The sequence below is a fragment of the Microcebus murinus genome, chromosome 4 (assembly GCF_040939455.1).
Source record: "Microcebus murinus isolate Inina chromosome 4, M.murinus_Inina_mat1.0, whole genome shotgun sequence".
NCBI classification, from domain to species: Eukaryota; Metazoa; Chordata; class Mammalia; order Primates; family Cheirogaleidae; genus Microcebus; species Microcebus murinus.
The window spans coordinates 97,000,765-97,018,688 of record NC_134107.1 but is presented as its reverse complement, the minus strand read 5'-3'; the positions used below and the strand labels follow the sequence as shown (position 1 = coordinate 97,018,688).

At 44.8% G+C, this 17,924-nt stretch overlaps 2 protein-coding genes across 4 annotated transcripts; one reads left to right on the top strand and one right to left on the bottom strand.

Annotated features, from left to right (window-relative positions):
* Positions 1–1,734: 1,734 nt before the first annotated feature.
* CD3G (CD3 gamma subunit of T-cell receptor complex) lies at positions 1,735–9,543 on the bottom strand. Of its 2 annotated transcripts, XM_076002558.1 has the most exons (7): positions 9,356–9,543; positions 6,354–6,377; positions 5,090–5,317; positions 4,379–4,510; positions 3,009–3,052; positions 2,537–2,620; positions 1,735–1,907 (listed from the first exon to the last, which is right to left on the bottom strand). In XM_076002558.1, exons 1-6 carry the CDS (start codon positions 9,408–9,410, stop codon positions 2,555–2,557), a joined length of 549 nt encoding a protein of 182 aa, XP_075858673.1. In that variant the 5' UTR covers positions 9,411–9,543; the 3' UTR covers positions 1,735–1,907; positions 2,537–2,554. The 2 variants fall into 2 exon arrangements, with proteins under 2 accessions (XP_075858673.1, XP_012629074.2); XM_012773620.2 differs by lacking the exon at positions 1,735–1,907 and having other exon boundaries at positions 2,491–2,620; positions 9,356–9,542.
* A 1,279-nt stretch (positions 9,544–10,822) lies between these two features.
* CD3D (CD3 delta subunit of T-cell receptor complex) lies at positions 10,823–14,230 on the top strand. 2 transcript variants are annotated; one of them, XM_076002557.1, is made up of 5 exons: positions 10,823–11,029; positions 12,687–12,911; positions 13,370–13,501; positions 13,816–13,856; positions 14,078–14,230. In XM_076002557.1, exons 1-5 carry the CDS (start codon positions 10,975–10,977, stop codon positions 14,141–14,143), a joined length of 519 nt encoding a protein of 172 aa, XP_075858672.1. In that variant the 5' UTR covers positions 10,823–10,974; the 3' UTR covers positions 14,144–14,230. The 2 variants fall into 2 exon arrangements, with proteins under 2 accessions (XP_075858672.1, XP_012629079.2); XM_012773625.3 differs by having other exon boundaries at positions 13,813–13,856.
* The last annotated feature ends 3,694 nt before the right edge of the window (positions 14,231–17,924 follow it).

Below are 17,924 nucleotides of genomic sequence, written 5' to 3'. Positions count from 1 at the left end.
AAAATTAGCCGGTGGCGCATGCCTTGTAGTCCCAGCTACTCAGGAGGCTGAGGCAGTAGGATTGCTTGAGCCCAGGAGTTTGAGGTTGCTGTGAGCTAGGCTGATGCCACGGCACTCACTCTAGCCTGGACAACAAAGCGAGACTCTGTCTCAAAAAAAAAAAAAAAAAAAGATACTATTTACACCCACAAAATGGCTATATTAAAACAGTGCCAATGCAGAGAAAGAAGAGCCCTTATACAATGGGAATGTAAAATGGTGTAGCTAGTTTGGAAAACAGTTTGGCAGCTTTTTAAAAAGTTAAACATAAATTTACCATATCAGCAATTCTTCACTCCTGGGTATCTACCCCAGAGAAATGAAAACATGTCCAAAGACTTGCATGAGAATGTTCATAGCAGAATTACTTATGGTAGCCAAAAAATGGAAACAAATCAAATGTTCATTGACTGGTGAATGCATAAACAAAATGTGGTATGGCCATACAGTGGAGTATTCAGCAATAGAAAAAACAAAATACTGATATATGCTACAACCATAGATGAACACTAAAAACAGTGAGAGAAGCTAGATACAAAAGACCCCATATGGTACGATTCCATTTATATAAAATGTCCAGAAAAGGCAAATCTAAAGAGACAGAAAAGAGATTAGTGGTTATCTGGAGCTGAGGGTGGGAACAAGGAGTGACTACAAGTAGCATGAGGGATCTTAAGCTTATTATGGAAATATCCTAAAACTCAATCATGGTAATGGTTGTACAACCAGGCAAATTTACTAAAAATTACTGAGAACAGGTAGAATCACTTAGGATGGATGACTTTTATGACATGTAAATTATATTTCAATGCAATTATTTTTTAAAATGACATTTATACAATGTTAGTCATTGCAGCATTGTTGTAAGAACAAAGGATTAGAATCAATTTAAATGTCCATCAATAGAAGACAGGTGAAATAAATTATAGTGTATCTCTACAATGTGGTCGCATTCAATAAGGAGTTCTTTGTAGAGTATGAAATAATCCTCAGGTTTTATTGGGAAAAGTACAAGATGTATGGCATGATATCATTTGTGTGAAAACTAGGGAAAGGGAGAATAATATATACTTGAGAATTTGCTCATATATGCCTAGAATGTCTCCAGAAAGATATATAAGAAACTTTGGAGAAGCAACTGCATGGCTGGGATGGAGGTAGTGGGAGATCTTTCACTGCATATTTGAGCCATGTGAATTATGACCTATAAAAAAAAAAAAACAAAACAAAACAAAACTAAGGCCGGGCGCTGTGGCTCACGCCTGTAATCCTAGCTCTTGGGAGGCCGAGGCAGGCGGGCGGATTGCTCAAGGTCAGGAGTTCAAAACCAGCCTGAGCAAGAGCGAGACCCCGTCTCTACTATAAATAGAAAGAAATTAATTGGCCAACTGATATATATATAAAAAATTAGCTGGGCATGGTGGCTCATGCCTGTAGTCCCAGCTACTCGGGAGGCTGAGGCAGAAGGATCGCTTGGGCCCAGGAGTTTGAGGTTGCTGTGAGCTAGGCTGACGCCACGGCACTCACTCTAGCCTGGACAACAAAGCGAGACTCTGTCTCAAAAAAAAAAAAAAAAAAAAAAAAACAACTAAATAAAAGTTAAAACTAAAAAAAAGTTCTATTCAAATAGAGGTTATCTTTTCATTTTTCTTTTACATTTTTTCCCCAATAGGTGGCGCTTCTGAAACACCATGCTTGTTTTTGTTTTTATTTTATTTGAGAAAAAACCAAATTTGCTCTGATGGATTTTCTTATGCATTTGTCACCCCTGGGAACCTTGAGTCTAGATTTAGGATTGAATGTGTCTGTTCTAGGATCTCTCCAAAATGTCTTGCTTTGATTCTGAAAACTGGATAGAAGGAGAACACCTGGATTGAAAAAAGAGAAATGGCAATTGGTTCAGAAAACCAAATAATGCTTTCAGCCCTGTCTTCTTAACTAAAATTTCTGGTAAACTGATGGGTTAGAACTTCTGATTGATTGAATGGTTGATTGAAAGGTTAATATAGGTCAGTGGTTCTTCTTCACTAAGGGTGATTTTGCCCCAGAGGGGATGTCTGGACACATTTTAAGTTGTCACACTGGGGGATACCACAGGCATCTGGTGGATAGAGGCCAGGGATGCTCCTATAACTCCTACAATGCACAGAACAGCCCTATTCACAGAGGATTAACTAGCCCAAAATGTTAATGGTGTGGATATTGAGAAACCCTAACATAGATAGGTTAAGATTAATATTCAGCATCTCTGTGGCTTGACACCCTATTCTAAGAGCATTTACAGATAAGCACAGCGGTTCATGTTTTCTTAGGCCAAGGCAATCATTACTGACTGACCTCAGTGTTTTTAGAAAAGGGCCTCTAAAACCACCCCCCACTGCGACCCCCCACAGGCTGATTCCTGTGAGGACAGGTGAAATAAATTATAGTGCCTCTATACAATGTGGTTGCAGGTGATGCAAAGGTACTTTATTAGAATTGGTGTTGAAGAACCCACTTGCTCTGAGTCCTGAGCTCATTTCTTCCTCAGCTGGTTTCCTTGAAGGTGGCTGTATTGGTCATCCTCCCGATCCTTGAGGGGCTGGAAAGGACAGTACAGTTATAAGACCATTTTTTTCAATCCAATATTAATTAATTCAATGCATATTTGTTGAATGCTTTTTATTTGTGAGGCTTTGGAATGGGTGCTTCATGGTCCTGGGGCTGGAAAGAGGACAAGGAGATGGAGGCTCTGTATAGATTTTTTGTGTGTCCCTCTTAGTGTCTTCCTCAACTTTTACTCACTAGATCCTGACCACAGTCTCTCTCAACTCTTCATCTATTCTACCCAAAGGGATAACTATTCCATCATCTGGTATGGTGTAAGCAGTTCCTTATCTGCATAGCATCTTCCAGCTAACTTGTCCCCAATCCCAAAGTTTTACCCCCACTAATTGCAGCAATGTCTCTTTCATTCTTCATTCCCTTACCTGGTAGAGCTGGTCATTGGGCAACAGAGTCTGCTTGTCTGAAGCTGCACAAAAGATAAACAAAACACAAACAAGGTAGAATGGATAAGAAATTGGGTCATATTCACACAATGGAATACTAAATAGTAAGAATCATCTACACACAGGAGTATGAATAAGTCTCACAAACATATTGAGTGAAAGAAGCCACATGCAAGAATATTTACTATATGAGTCCATTTACATAAAGAACAAAATCAAGTGAAATTATTCTCTATTGTTAGAAGTCAGGACAGTGCTCACACTTGGGTATGGTTAGTGGCTGGAAGTGACCACAAGAGTGGTTTCTATGGCATTGGTAATATACTCTTTTTTTTTTTTTTTTTTTTGAGACAGTGTCTCACTCTCTTGCCTGGGCTAGAGTGCCATGGCATCAGCCTAGCTCACAGAAATGTCAAACTTCCGGGCTCAATCAATCCTCCTGCTTCAGCCTTCCAGGTAGCTGGGACTACAGGCACGAGCCACCATACCCAGCTAATTTTTTTCTATTTTTAATTGTTTGGGTAATTTCTTTCTATTTATGGTAGAGATGGGGTCTCGCTCTTGCTCAGGCTGGTCTTGAACTCCTGAGCTCAAGCAATCCTCCCACCTCTGCCTCCCAGAGTTCTAGGATTACAGGCATGAGCCACTCATGGCAATATACTCTTTCTTAAATTGGTGCTGGATATGTTTACTTTGCTAAAATATTTTTGAGCTGTATGCTTGTGATTCACTTTTGTGCATGTAGGTTTTACTTCAACAAAGAATTTTTTTTTTTTTTTTTTTTTTTTGAGACAGAGTCTCACTTTGTTGCCCAGGCTAGAGCGAGTGCTGTGGTGTCACCCTAGCTCACAGCAACCTCAATCTCCTGGGCTCAGGTGATCCTACTGCCTCAGCCTCCCGAGTAGCTGGGACTACAGGCATGCACCACCATGCCTGGCTAATTTTTTTCTATATATATATTAGTTGGCCAATTAATTTCTTTCTATTTATAATAGAGATGGGGGTCTCACTCTTGCTCAGGCTGGTTTTGAACTCCTGACCTCGAGCAATCCGCCCGCCTTGGCCTCCCAGAGTGCTAGGATTACAGGCATGAGCCACCATGCCTGGCCTCAACAAAGAATTTTTAAAAAACACAGAGGACAAATCAGATGGAGCTGACTCTTGAGACAGGCAAACATGCTGTGGTAACATCAAGTGTCCTTTTCCTCCTGCCCTACAGAAACAGCCTCTCCCGACTGTGTGCCTTAGCAAGACATGCCAACTCAGACCCTTTTATTGGGTCTATTTTGGTAGGAGGAAAACTGAGGGTCTCAGGTGGTCCCATCTCTCATTGAAGAAGTTTCTTTTACCTCTTGACTGGCGAGCTCCCTCTTGTCCAGCAATGAAGTAGACTCCAACAGCAAGGAAGAAAATGCTGATGATTTCAGCAAAGATGAAGCCAGATATGGTGGCTGCATTGAGCTCAATGCAGTTCTGACACACTGTAGAGAAAAGGAGGGACAGGTCTCCTTTAGGGTGTGAAAGTTGCTCTTTCTGGGTCTTTTCCTCCTGCCTATCAGCAGTAATGCCTCTGTTTAGGACAGCAGGCTCCTCCCTCTGTGGGTGCCATGGCAAGGGAAGACCCTTGGACCAAGAGCTCAACCCATCTTGATGTTTCTCCACCCCCCAGGAGTGCATGTAGTCTAACTATCAGGAGCTAGGTGGAACAGAAGGAAGACTAGACTCTCACTTCCATGCTCTACTGCTTTCCACTCCTCAATGCTACTCACCTTGTAATCGCCCTGTCTACCCCACCCCCACTCAGTTTACAGAAGTTACAGAATGGCTCTAATCCCTGGAACCTACCCAAAGGTAACAAGGCTTTACAGGATTGGCTATGCTTTTTCAAGAAGCCAAGGGAACTGTTTTGTAATATTTAGAAAGAGGCAAGCTGAAAGTAAGAGAACTGGATATTATCACACTGTTTAGCATCTATTTCCACCTTCGCCATTACAGTAGGCTCACCAGAACAGCAAGTACTGCTTAATTTCACAACAAACAAACCAAAGGGGATTACATACTTCTGTAATACACTTGAAGTGGTTTTGAAGTGTCTTTTAATCCTTGACACCAATATATCCCTTGAGGGTCCTTGGTACTACTTCCTAGATTCCATGTACTTTTACTTCCATTTAGAGAGTTTATTATCTTTCCATCTTTAAACCATTTGATATTTTTTTCATTCAAGTCACACATCAGGAGTACTGAATCATCTTCTCGAGTTTCATCCACCTTTACCAAAATGTTTTCTGCAAAGGGAAAAGCCATAGTTCTGTTAAGGATCTTGCCTCTAAAATTATCCCTGCCTCAGGATGCCAGAAGACCATTAGAGCAGTGTTTCTCAAACTTTAATGTACACATGAATTACATAGGGATCTTGTTAAAATTTCAGGTTCTGGAAGAAGGTTACATGGCCTGAGCTGGCCCTTCTACTGTTCCTCAGATGACTTTTTTTTTTTTTTTTTTTTTTTGTTTTTTTCCAGTAATTATTTCTTCGCTACCTCAGATGACTTTTATTAGCATGTTCAAGACCACAGATATCCTTTTAAAAATGAAATCCATGAAGTTCAATTGAGAATACTTTCCTATAAGGAAGCTCCCAACGATTTCCTTTCTTCATTTCTTTTGCTCTGAGCTGTTTATATAGCCTGATACATTTACATGTCTGATGAAGATACAGATCATAATTTAAACATATAACTCTTTGTAGGAGCAGTTAATGGGACACCATGAGAAAACAGCCATGTTTTAGAAGTTCAAATGTTTCACAACAATAATTGCAACAATTTATTGGCATCTATTGAGTTTCATGTTCTAAGATAACAGAAAGTATAGCTGAACAAAAAGAAATTTGAAAGTGGAATGAAACTATAATTAGAACTATATGAAACAACAGCTTACTTTGAAATACAAAAACAAATAAAATAAGAAGAAAAATTCAGGTTTTATTCAGTAGTTCTCGGGAGGGAAGTTTCTGCATTGCTAGCATGCATCCAGGTCATGCCAGGGCTCCTGGTTTACAGGTCACACTTCGAGACGCACCTAGCTACCAAAGGTCCTGTTTCTCCTGTGAGGACCAGAAGTTAAATGCCTAGCAACAGGAAAGCTGCCCAGAACAGGTCATGACAGGCCACCGATTCGGTTTACAGTGCAGACATCACCTATCACCCATCATCCCATTCTTTCTCAACTGTTCACTCCTACAAGACTACCGTTATAGGAAGCCATATATCCATGACTTTTCTTAGAGTTTGAAGATAGATAGAAAGAAGCCATTTCTCCTACCTTGTTTTGACTGGGCCACAGTACCTGTAAAGACAGAATAGAGACAGAGGATCAGATCACCTAGGCATGGACTTGTTCAGATATTCCAAGGTATTCTCCTGGTCATTTGAGGCCAAGATCAAGAGAGATCCTAATTCATGGAAATGACAATAACTATACCTAGTTTCCTGGCTTGTAGGCTAAATCACCAAATTGAATTTGAGGTGTTGACAAAGAATTTGTCTGATATTTGTCCTGGCTTCCTGGGAGGGAGTTTCTAACTCTTGGAATTTCATGAGTGTTGGGAATGTCTTTGTTATTGGCGGTGGACTCTTAGCCCACACCTGAGTATATACTAAGGAGATGACTCAAGATGGTGGTGGTCAGGACCAACCATATGGATAGAAGATTAGAACTTAAAAACCAGTGATATCAGTCCTGGGGGCTGGAGGTTTCTTGTAGAAACCCTGAATGTCCCAGGGGAGTTAGCTATTCAATTAGCCCTGATATCTGTCTCAAAACCCAGAGTAAGTAGAGTTGTGTGATACATGTGCTGCAGAGACCTAGCACTGGAATTCAATTCGATTAGATCTAATCCAAACATTTACTGAGCACTATTATGACCTAACATGTCTAGGCATCGTGAAGGAAAATGGTGATGATATGAAGAATCGGTTGCTGCCTCCAAAGAGTTTACGATGAAGTGTAAGAAATAAACCTACATGTAATTATTGTAATATAAGTTATAAATTATCTTTTAGTATTTATATAAGTGCATATGAAAGGGGGTAGAAGCTACTAATTTTGCCCACAGGGGAGGGTCAGGGAAAGCTTAACAGAGGAGGTGACACTTAGCTGGGCCTTCAAGAATGAGCGGGGAATTTACCAAAGAAAGGCATTCTGAGTAGAAAGAATAGGTGAAAAAGATACAGATTCAGAAAAGGACAAGAGAGGTAGTGTGGCTAGAGGTAGAGTGTGTGGTAGGGAGAGGTGGTCAGGAGTCCAAGTATGACAGAAATGGTTGGAAGGAGTCAACTGTCTTAGAGCCTTGTGCAGGGCTGACCTGTTTAAGAACAGTACTCAGCACAGGGCCTGAAACATGGTAGGAGCTTTATGTTTGCTGAATGAATGCATGAATGAATAAATGAAAGAATGGGAGTAAAAAAGCAAGACAGTTAAACAGATTTCTTACTATTCTGTCTTCCCAATCACCAGGTCACCATGGGAGGGCAAAGAGACTTATCATTCTAACTCAGATTCCATAGGAAAGGAGATTGGACTGATCACTGACATCTTTTAAGTTAGCATATCTGAGTGCTGTTTCCTTTGAGGAGTTGAGAGCTCAAATAGCCAAATTTCTGGGTTGGCTGATGTGAGAACTCCCAGATGGCGGAGGCATTGCTCAAGTTCACACAGCTCATTGGTGGCCTAGGGGGACCCAGAGCTCAGGTTTTCTACTGCTCAGCCCAGTGCTCTTTCCACTACATCCTGCTGCCTCACTCAGGCTTTCAGCCCTGCCCCCCAGCCTAGGTTGTCTTCAGCTGGCTCTTCCTCCCACGTCCTCAGAAATAATTCTAAACTCTCACTGTCCCCTTCCAGTCTCCCACCTGGCCATCACCCACCTCAGTTTCAGATATTGCCTCCCACCTAGTGTTTTGAGAACACTAGGGCTGTTAGGGCCCTTTCTTTCCATTCACAAGCCTACCTGTGGCTGAAGCCATCTGCACATGCTTTCTCCTAGTCTCAGAGGGTAACATTGCATTTCCCCTTGGTGCCCTTGACCCCACCCTTGACTCCATCCTTCCAACATCAACTCCAGGACCTTGCTCTACTCATCTCCGTTAGGCTCTGAAATGTGCTTGAGTTTCTCCCACCCTCAAAAACATTTCTTCTTAGACTCTATTTCCCCCTTCTCAATCTCTTCTCCCTTTTCATCCAAGTTTCCTTAAAAAATAGTCTACACTTGCTCTTCCCTATCACCTCACCTTCATCTCTACTCATTTCCATTGCTTTATACTCACACCATCCCATCAAAACTGTTCTAAATCACCCATGATTTTTATTTTGCCAAAGTCCACAGATTTAAACTTTTAAATATAGTCTTTTTATTTTTTGCAGTATAAGAGAGTATCAAGCAAAAAAAACCTTTAAAATATATTCTTAATTTAGTGAAGTCTCTTTAACATTTTACACTCTTGTTAATTCTCTCCTTCTATAAGCTCTCTACTCCCTTGGTTTCCATGGCATCACACTCATCTGATTATTACAGCTCTTTCCTGGGGTGTTTTTTTCTCTAAATGCCCCTTAAAACTTTATGGCCACACAGTTCCATTTATGTCCTCACAGTATCATCTTCAGCCCCCTGTTCCTCACATCACACATGGTACTTGTATGATTTCAACAACCTCCATGGTTTTAGTTTCTGCCAATGTGTCCAGACTCCAGGTATCAACCTAGTTCATCCACTTCCTGTTGGGTATTTTTAACTGAATATTTGCACAGGTTCCCCACACTGTACCTTATACTCAGTCTGGCAACATTAACACTTACCTCTGCAGTTACACTAAGAACTCTTTAGAGCATAAGCTTTTTATTCATTTTTATATCCTCCTGGCCTATCACATATTAGGATCTCACACATAATTGTTGACCAGTTGACCAACGGAGTGAATGAATGCTTCACAGATCCACTGCTAAGCCAGGTTCTGAATTAGGGAGCACATATCTTTTCTTTTCAGTTTCCTGACCTATGCTCCTTTGGACTATAAGATGGCGGCAGCAGGGTCCTCTCTCTAGCCAGTTAAGCACTCTGCTTTGATTTCTCAGAGACAAGGACCCCATTTCTCCCATTGGACACTGCTTCTTCTTTAGCAGAGAACAGTAAGAGACTCCCATTTTTGCCCTTCCTTCTTTGAACTCTAAGGTGACAGTTGAGGTGGACTCAAGGTTAGGGATACCAATATTCGTGTCTCCCTGGTGATGGCCTCTTCCCTTGGGTCTTTTTCCAGGGTACAGGCCCTTACCTTGAAGAAGAATGATAGCTAGGATGAGGCCGGCCAGACCCTTCCCCTGCTCCATGTTAGTCTCTGTCCTTCCCTCAGCAGAAGCGTGGAGCAGCCCTTAGCAGCCAGCGGCTTGTGCGGCAGCTAGACTGGCTCCGCCCAGCACCTTTGGGCTGGGGCCCTGCCAGAAGGCAAGAACCCAGAGCCTCCACCCTCTGCTGCAAGTGTGGGCAGCAGGGGCCTCAGCAGAGCTGCAGGTGCAGATGCCTCTTGCTTTTCTGTTAAGGAGGGGAGGGTGGGAGAGAGAGGGAGAGAGTGCTGGATTCGCACTCAGAGACTCACCTTGCACATAGAACTACTCTGGATGCTGGCTGGGAGATGGTCCAGGGCCTCCTTCTTCAAGAGGGAGATAAATGTCCCTGCTACCGTTGGTGCTAGGATTGCAGTCCGTTGTTGCTTGTGGCTGTTTGTTGTTGCTATAACGAATGAATTTAGGTGGAACTCTCAGGTGCTTGGGGCTAAAGCTCCAAATGCAAAGAAACCTCAGTCCAGTCTTCATTCAGGGATTTTTTTTTTTTTTCACTGTTCTTCTGGGATCATCAAAGAGGAGCCGGCCCGCAAGGGAATAGGTGGGACAATTCTAAGACAGGCCAGCACATTTCCAGGGACCAGGATCTGGACTGAGTGTCTAACAGGGGTCCTCAAACTATGGCCCGTGGACCACATGCGGCCCACCGAGGACATTTATCTGGCCTGCCGGGTGTTTTTGCTGCCACTGCCTGTCCTGCTTAGCAGCCAACTGGTCCCAGGGCCAACAGTGCTCATGTGTGAATTGTGTGCTGCACTCTCCAATGGCTCTCCAATGGTCTGAGGGACAGTGAACTGGCCCCCTGTTTAAAAAGTTTGAGGACCCCTGGCTAGGATCTCAGGCCCCTTTATCCCTCAGCCAGTCAGTTATCGAGTCAACACAATTTTTTTTTTTTTTTTTTTTTGAGACAAGAGTCTCGCTTTGTTGCCCAGGCTAGAGTGAGTGCTGTGGTGTCAGCTTAGCTCACAGCAATCTCAAACTCCTGGGCTCAAGCAATCCTGCTGCCTCAGCCTCCCAAGTAGCTGGGACTATAGGCATGCGCCATCATGCCTGGCTAATTTTTTCTATATGTTTTTAGTTGGCCAATTAATTTCTTTCTATTTATAGTAGAGACGGGGTCTCGCTCTTGCTCAGGCTGGTTTCAAACTCCTGACCTCGAGCAATCCGCCCACCTCGGCCTCCCAGAGTGCTAGGATTACAGGCGTGAGCCACCTCGCCCGGCCAGGTGGCAGGTTTTAAGTAGCGTGTAAATGTAGTTACACTGTCAACAGGGGCTCTGAAGTTCAGGCAACCTTTTCCATATTCTCTGCCAGCTCCCCACTCAGAGAAAGAGCAATTTGCACCTGCTTCCTTCCTACGCAACCCCTACCCTACCCCCACCCTGGCAGTCTCCCATCATCAAAGGCAGAGAGCAGAGAAACAGACATCTTCTAGTTCCTCCCCAGCTCTTTACTTTTTCCGGTGCCTGTGAGTCAGTTGGGGGAGGGCAGCTCTCGCCCTGGCTGATAGTTTGGTGACCTCACTTTATGTACTGGATGAATTCCGCTGGGAGATGGAACACAGCAGGCTTCTGGCTGGGCTGATACTGGCTGCCCTTCTCCCCCAAGGTAAGGCTATTCCCCAGGTGGGTGGGGAAAGGGACCTGAGAGGGACATGACCCCTGGGAGCAAGGTCTACTTGAAAGTGCTTCTTAAGGCTAGCTTCAATTCACCAGGCACCCTAGGGTGTCAGGAGGGCAGGGCTGGGATGTAGCACAGGGTCCGGGAAGCAGGCTCTGGGCTCTGAATGACCCCAGCCAGCAGTACATGTTGGCCTTGAGCATCTCTCCATAGGCCTTAGATCAGAGATCTGTATGGTTCAGCGTTTGTGCGCCTGAACCTAGGGCGGGGATGGGAGCGGAGCCACATGTGCTGTTCCTCCCAGGGCTGATGGCCTCTGGGATCAGGACTCTTCATCCTTTGGCCAGATTACATCACCCTTGGAGCCATGCCACAGCACTTAGGGTAGTGCTTTAAGAGAAAAGTTAACTTTAGGTTGAGCGGGATGGGGGGCTGATTTGGGGGGTTATTAAATAGTTAGTGGGATTTCAACTCACCCCAGTTTGCCAGTTTCAGTTTTAAAACTGGACATCCCACGTTCCAGAAACCCCCCTCAATCCCAAGCAAGCTGGGTCCAATGATCACCTAATGGTCAACTGTACTGGGACACCCAGGATTTCCACTGGAAATAGATCCCCAAGGAAGACATGACTGGGATTTGAAGCATTTGATGTACATATGTCTCCCTGAGTATACACGTATATCCTCCTGACCTGATGAGAATATACGTGTATACTCAGAGAAGCAGCTACTTTGGAGTTTTCTAGAAGGTGCTGTGGCATCCAAATTGGTGACTTAATGTGAAGTGCGGGGAGAATGTAGATTCCACTATTCCCTGGGCTTGGAGGTACAGATTCCAGTGCCTCTGTGGGCTGTGGAGGTGCTCTCGGGCTGTCAAAGCAGTTCGATGGATCTAGAAAGGTGCTGTGCTCACCTCCAGCACTTAAAGTCTCCATAAGACTTGACTTGGGTGGAGTTCCAGGAATGGATCCAATAATTTTTTTTTCTGTTTCCTTCCTCTTAACCAAGGGTGGAACAACTAAAAATCTGTACATGGGACTTGCCCTGGCCCACTTTTGGCCCACTGGGCTGGTGACTCACACCAGCTTCTCCCTACCTGCAGCCATCCTTGGCCCTGGGAAAGGCTTTGGTCGTGAGAGTCCCATGCTCTTGGTTGTTGTTGTAGCAGGGGTATTGGGGAGGGGAGAGGACAAGAAGTTGGAGTGGAAGTGTTGGAGGTGGCTGAGAAGTAGAATAAGACATTTTCTTGAGGAAAGAATGCAGACACCTTCAACGAGTAATGTCCTTTTACCCTCCCATGGTTTCTTGCTTGCTTCAGCCGTCTACGCTCCCTCCTCCTCTCCAGTGGTCTGAACACTTTTTTGGGAAGGTTCTTGGATCAATCCAGCCCCAAGCTTTCCTCTTTTGCTCCAAGTCCTTCAGGACCTGTTCTCTGCTGGGACTGCATCCTCGTGCCCTCTCTGGTCCCTGCAGTTTGTGGGAGAACTTCCTGAAGGCTTTTTCTTGTGAGTTCTGTCTCTCCTAATAGAAATCATAAACTGACCTAGACTAGGAAAGTGATCTTTCTCAAGCATGAGCCTGAGCAGAACAAGGGGCCTGGCACAGACCCAAGAGCTGTCTCCAATTGTGGTCCCCCCCCCCCCAGCGAGCCCCTTCAAGATACCCGTGCAGGAAATTGAGGACAAAGTGTTTTTGAAATGCAATACCAACATCACATGGCTAGAGGGAACGATGGGAACACCCTTGTCAGAGAACAAAAGGCTGGACCTGGGAAAACGCATCCTGGACCCACGAGGAATGTATATGTGTAACGGGACAGATACAGATACGAATGCCAACCAACTATCTACTGTGCAAGTTTATTATCGAAGTAGGTGCCTCCTGGACCTTTTGGGTTGGAATGGATGGGGCCTCTGGATGTGAGAACTTTCTGGCCAGAGGGGCTGTGGTGAACCTATCTGTTCTCTAAACAAACTGCAGTCACTCATAATGGTACATGCTAGATTTGGGGGTATCAAAGTGGGAGAGAGAGCTTAACTAAGCAGGACAGAGCAGTAGGGGCCTTGCTACTGCAGCCTTGGTTGGGAGAGGGTCTGGCCCGCTGCCACTGCCCTGTCTAAGATGAGATTACGTCTTGGCTGTCCTTGGGGATTCTTTGGGATGAAGGGTGGAGGCAGATGTGGCAAAGCCATCACCAGGCCTTTCTCCCAGGATCTTACTGAAGTTTGGGTCTTGGCATGAGAGGTCCTATGGCTGCCCTCGAAGGCAGAGATGGTTCTCTGATCTTAAAGGCTGTCTACCCCTCTTCTCTCTTCCCTTCCCCCACAGTGTGCCAGAACTGTGTGGAGCTGAACCCAGCCTCCCTGGCTGGCATCATCATCACTGACATCATTGCCACTCTGCTCCTCGCTTTGGGAGTCTACTGCTTTGCTGGACATGAAACTGGAAGGCTCTCTGGGGGTTAGTGGAGGGCCAGAGCGTGTGTGTGTGTGTGTGTGTGTGTGTGTGTGTGTACCAATGAGCTCAAGCGCCAGCTAAGGAATGGGGCTGGTGGTAGGTTCGGTCTCATCTGGGAGTCACTCTTGCAATCTACTAAGGACTCCTGCAACAAATTCTTCTTGTTAGAAGAGTTTGTGGGCACACATTGCTCGTGCAGATTTCTGAGGGTGTGAGAGGGTGTGACCAGCTGCAGTCCCCCCACCGTGTTCATGGGGGTCTCACCGTCCTATCTTCCTAGACTTTTGACGACTCTCTTTCTCTGGTTTTTCTAGCAGCTGACATTCAAGCTCTGTTAAGGAATGACCAGGTCTATCAGGTGAGCCCTGAGGGGAAGGAGGCATGAATGAGAGGGGGAGTGAGTGGAGAGAGAGGCTGACCCGATGAGTGCTGCGCATGTGTGAAGGGTCCTGGTGGGGCATTCCTGTTTGGGGGTGACTGGAGAGGTGAGGCATGAACACTCATCCCCTGAGCCTGCTGGGTCCTCCCTAGGAGGGTTCTGCTACTACCTTCTGACCGTCCTCCCTTCTCCTCTCTTAGCCTCTCCGAGATCGGGAGGATGTTCAGTACAGCCGTCTTGGAGGAAACTGGCCTCGGAACAAGTGAACCTGGAACTAGCGGATCTAGAAACATCAGTTGTCAATTGTACCTTCCCTCCTTGCTCAGCCAATAAAGAAATCCTCTTTCACTCAGCAGGTGCCTGGACTTTTCAAGGCTCCTGGGCAAAGGATGACAATTGTCCTGACTTGGCTGGGACCTTGCCTTCCCTGTCCACCTGTGTCCTTCCTTTATCTCTTCCCTTCCTCTGCCCCACATGGATGGTGTGATGGGCAGTCTCCCACCACACTCTGGCCCTCTGGTGTTTGTAGCCCGGTGGGCTCGCTGGGGGAAGTGTTCCCACCACACTCCCATGGCTACTTGTTGACTCCAGTCACCTCTCACAAAGCTTCCAGGGTTTGTGCTGCCTCACCACAGCCACAGGCAGGCTGCTGTGTTCAGGAGCCCAGCCACACAGAAGTTTCCATGACATCATGAGCCGGGGCGGTGGCAACATCAAGGTACCTGGGACTCACTTCTTACCAAGACTCAGAGCATGTGTGCGACAAAGTCCCACTGCTGCAAAAGGGCTGGCCTCAGCTTTATGGCCCTGGTGAGCAGTTGCCACCAGCTATATCAAAGGTGCCAATTGATTTTCCTTTCCCCAGGATCTGTCCCTGGATTGCTCCTGCCTAATGCATGATACACGAATCCCTTCATCCATTAAAACACATTATCTCATGATGGAGACTCAGACTTTTGGGGGGAGGGGGGGAAATGGGCATTTATTGAAACCCTAAAATCTGTACCCCCATAATATGCCAAAATAAAAAAAAATAAAAAAAAACCACATTATCCCTCTCCATCTACCTGGAAAGCTAGAGTTTGAGACTGGATGGGGGCTTGGGAAATTTTTAATAGGTGTCATCATTAGCCAGTGGATTAGTGGTGGTTCTGAAACTTTGGGAGCCTGAGGGATATATTAAAAATATAGATACTTAGGTTCTATTCTAGACATGGGGTCCCCGGGTGATTCTGAAGCAGCTGAAATTGAGAGTCTCTGGTTTAGAGGAAGAATTGAAGCCACTTACTCTATTGTGTCCTTTATGACAGTTTCTGGATCCTAGGACTGGGAAGAACCCCTCTTTTTTTTTTTTTTTTTTTTTTTGAGATAGAGTCTCACTCTATTGCTTTGGGTAGAGTACAGTGGCATCACTGTGGTTCACAGCAACCTCAAACTCCTGGGCTCAAGCAATCCTCCTGCCTCAGCTTCCCAAATAGCTGGGACTAAAGGCGTGCGCCAGTATGCCTGACTAGTTTTTCTATTTTTCGTAGAGACAGGGTCTCACTCTTGCTCAGACTGGTCTCAAACTCAAGCTATCCTCCCGTCTTGGCCTCCCAGAGTGCTAGGATTACAGTTGTGAGCCACTGCACTAGCTGAACCCCTCCTTTTGTTCTCAGATTTCACAACTAATTTAAAGAGCTTCGGGAGAGTTTAATGACATCGGGAGTTTCCTAGACCAGGATTCCCAAAGGAGAAAGGAATTAACAACCATATAGCCAAAGAACAGGGCGCTTCTGCTTACCATCTCCTCAAGATGCACACAGACTCTAATTTCATGAGAAATAGAATGCACTTCCAGTTTACACACACGTTGGTCTTGATTTGTTCCTACCCTTTCTATCCTTACCACTGTAGTCCCCTAACCCAAGCCCTTGCTTTCTCCCTGGATCTCTCTACCCTGGGCATCCCTTCCCTGGCCTATATCTCACCAATGATTTGGATCCTTCCCATGCACTGCACACTTCTTAATACCTTGTACTCCTCATATTCTCTCACACCTCCCACTCACCAGTTCTCAGTGTTGGCTGCACTTTGGAATCTCCTAGGGAGATTTTAAAATACTAGTGCCAGCTGGGTGCAGTGGCAAAAACACCTGTAGTTACAACTACACGGGAGGCCGAGGTGGAAGGATGGCTTGAGGCCAGGAGTTTGAGGCCTCAGTGCACTATGATTGTGCCTATGAATAGCCACTGCACTCCAGCCTAATCAACATAGTGAGACCCTGTCACCCCACCCCCCAAAAAACCCCCAAAACTGGTGTCTGGGTGCCACCCCCAGAGATTCTGCTTTTATGAATCTAGGGTGCAGCTTGAGCATCAGGACTTTTAAAACTGCCTAAGGTGATTGTGATGTGAAGCCAAAGTCAAGAAACACTGCCCTCCATCTGAGCCCTTCTGGAAACTTGTGTCCTGTCTGGCTCTTTGTTTTGGTGCTTTCAAGAAACAGCTTTATTGGTTGGGCATGGTGGCTCACACCTGTAATCCTAGCACTTAGGGAGGCTGAGGTGGGAGGATGCTTGAGGCAAGGAATTCAAGACCAAATTGGGCAACATCACGAGACCCCCATCTCTACAAAAAGTAGCCCGATGTGGTGGTGTGCACCTGTAGTCCCAGCTACTTGGAAGGCTGAAGCAGGAGGATCACTTGAGCCCAGGAGATTGAGATTGCAGTGAGCTGTGATGACGCCACTGCACTCATACCTCAGCAACAGAGTAAGATCCTGTCTTCAACAAACAAACACCCCCCCCCAACACAGCTTTTTAAAGGAAAACTGGCATGAATAAACTGCACATATTTAAAATGTGGTAAGTTTTGACATATGTATCTACTGGTGAAACATCACCACAATCAAAATAATGAGCCTTTCCAACACCCTGAAAAGATCCTTCTCCTCCTTATTCCACCCCCACCCCAGGCAACCACTGATCCACTGTCACTACAGATTAATTTTCATTTTTCCAGAGTTTCATATAAATGAAATAATATATGCAATCTTTTTGGTCTAGACTCTTACACTCAGCATAATTATTTTGAGATTCATCCACCCTGTAGCACATTCATTCCTTTTTATTGTCCTGTAGTACTCTTTTGTGCGGATATACCACACTTCACTTATCCTTTCACCCATTGAGAGTCTTTTGGGTTGTTTCATGATTCAGGCTATTACAAATTAAGCTGCTATGAGCATTCATATATCAGTCATTGTGTGAATATATATTTTCATTTCTATTGGATAAATACTCAGAGTGGAATAGCTGGGATGCAATTTTTTTTTTTTTTTTTTTTTGAGACAGAGTCTCGCTTTGTTGCCCAGGCTAGAGTGAGTGCCGTGGCGTCAGCCTAGCTCACAGCAACCTCAAACTCCTGGCTCAAGCAATCCTCCTGCCTCAGCCTCCCAAGTAGCTGGGACTACAGGCATTCGCCACCATGCCCGGCTAATTTTTTTCTATATATATTAGTTGGCCAATTAATTTCTTTCTATTTATAGTAGAGACGGGGTCTTGCTCTTGCTCAGGCTGGTTTCGAACTCCTGACCTCAAGCAATCTGCCCGCCTCGGCCTCCCAGAGAGCTAGGATTACAGGCGTGAGCCACCGCGCCCGGCCTGGGATGCAATTTTTAAAGAAAATTGTTTTGGCTATTTTAGGTCCTTTGCACTCCCATTTGAATTGGCTTCTCAGTTACAACAAAAATGCCTGCTGTGATTTTGATCAGGATTGCATTGAATTTATAGATCAATTTAAAACTAACATGTTAACAATATTGAGTCTTCCAATCTATGAATATATCTTTTACCATATTTCTCCCTAAGTATTTAATATTTTTGATGCAATTATATTTAAAAAATTTTAATTTCCAATTGTTCATAGCTAGTATATAAAGATACAACTAATTTTTGTATATTGATCTTGTACCCTGCAAACTTGCTAAACCCACTTATTAATTCTAGTAGCTACCAAACATTGGGTATTCTACATAGACAATCACATTATCTGTGAAAAAAACAGT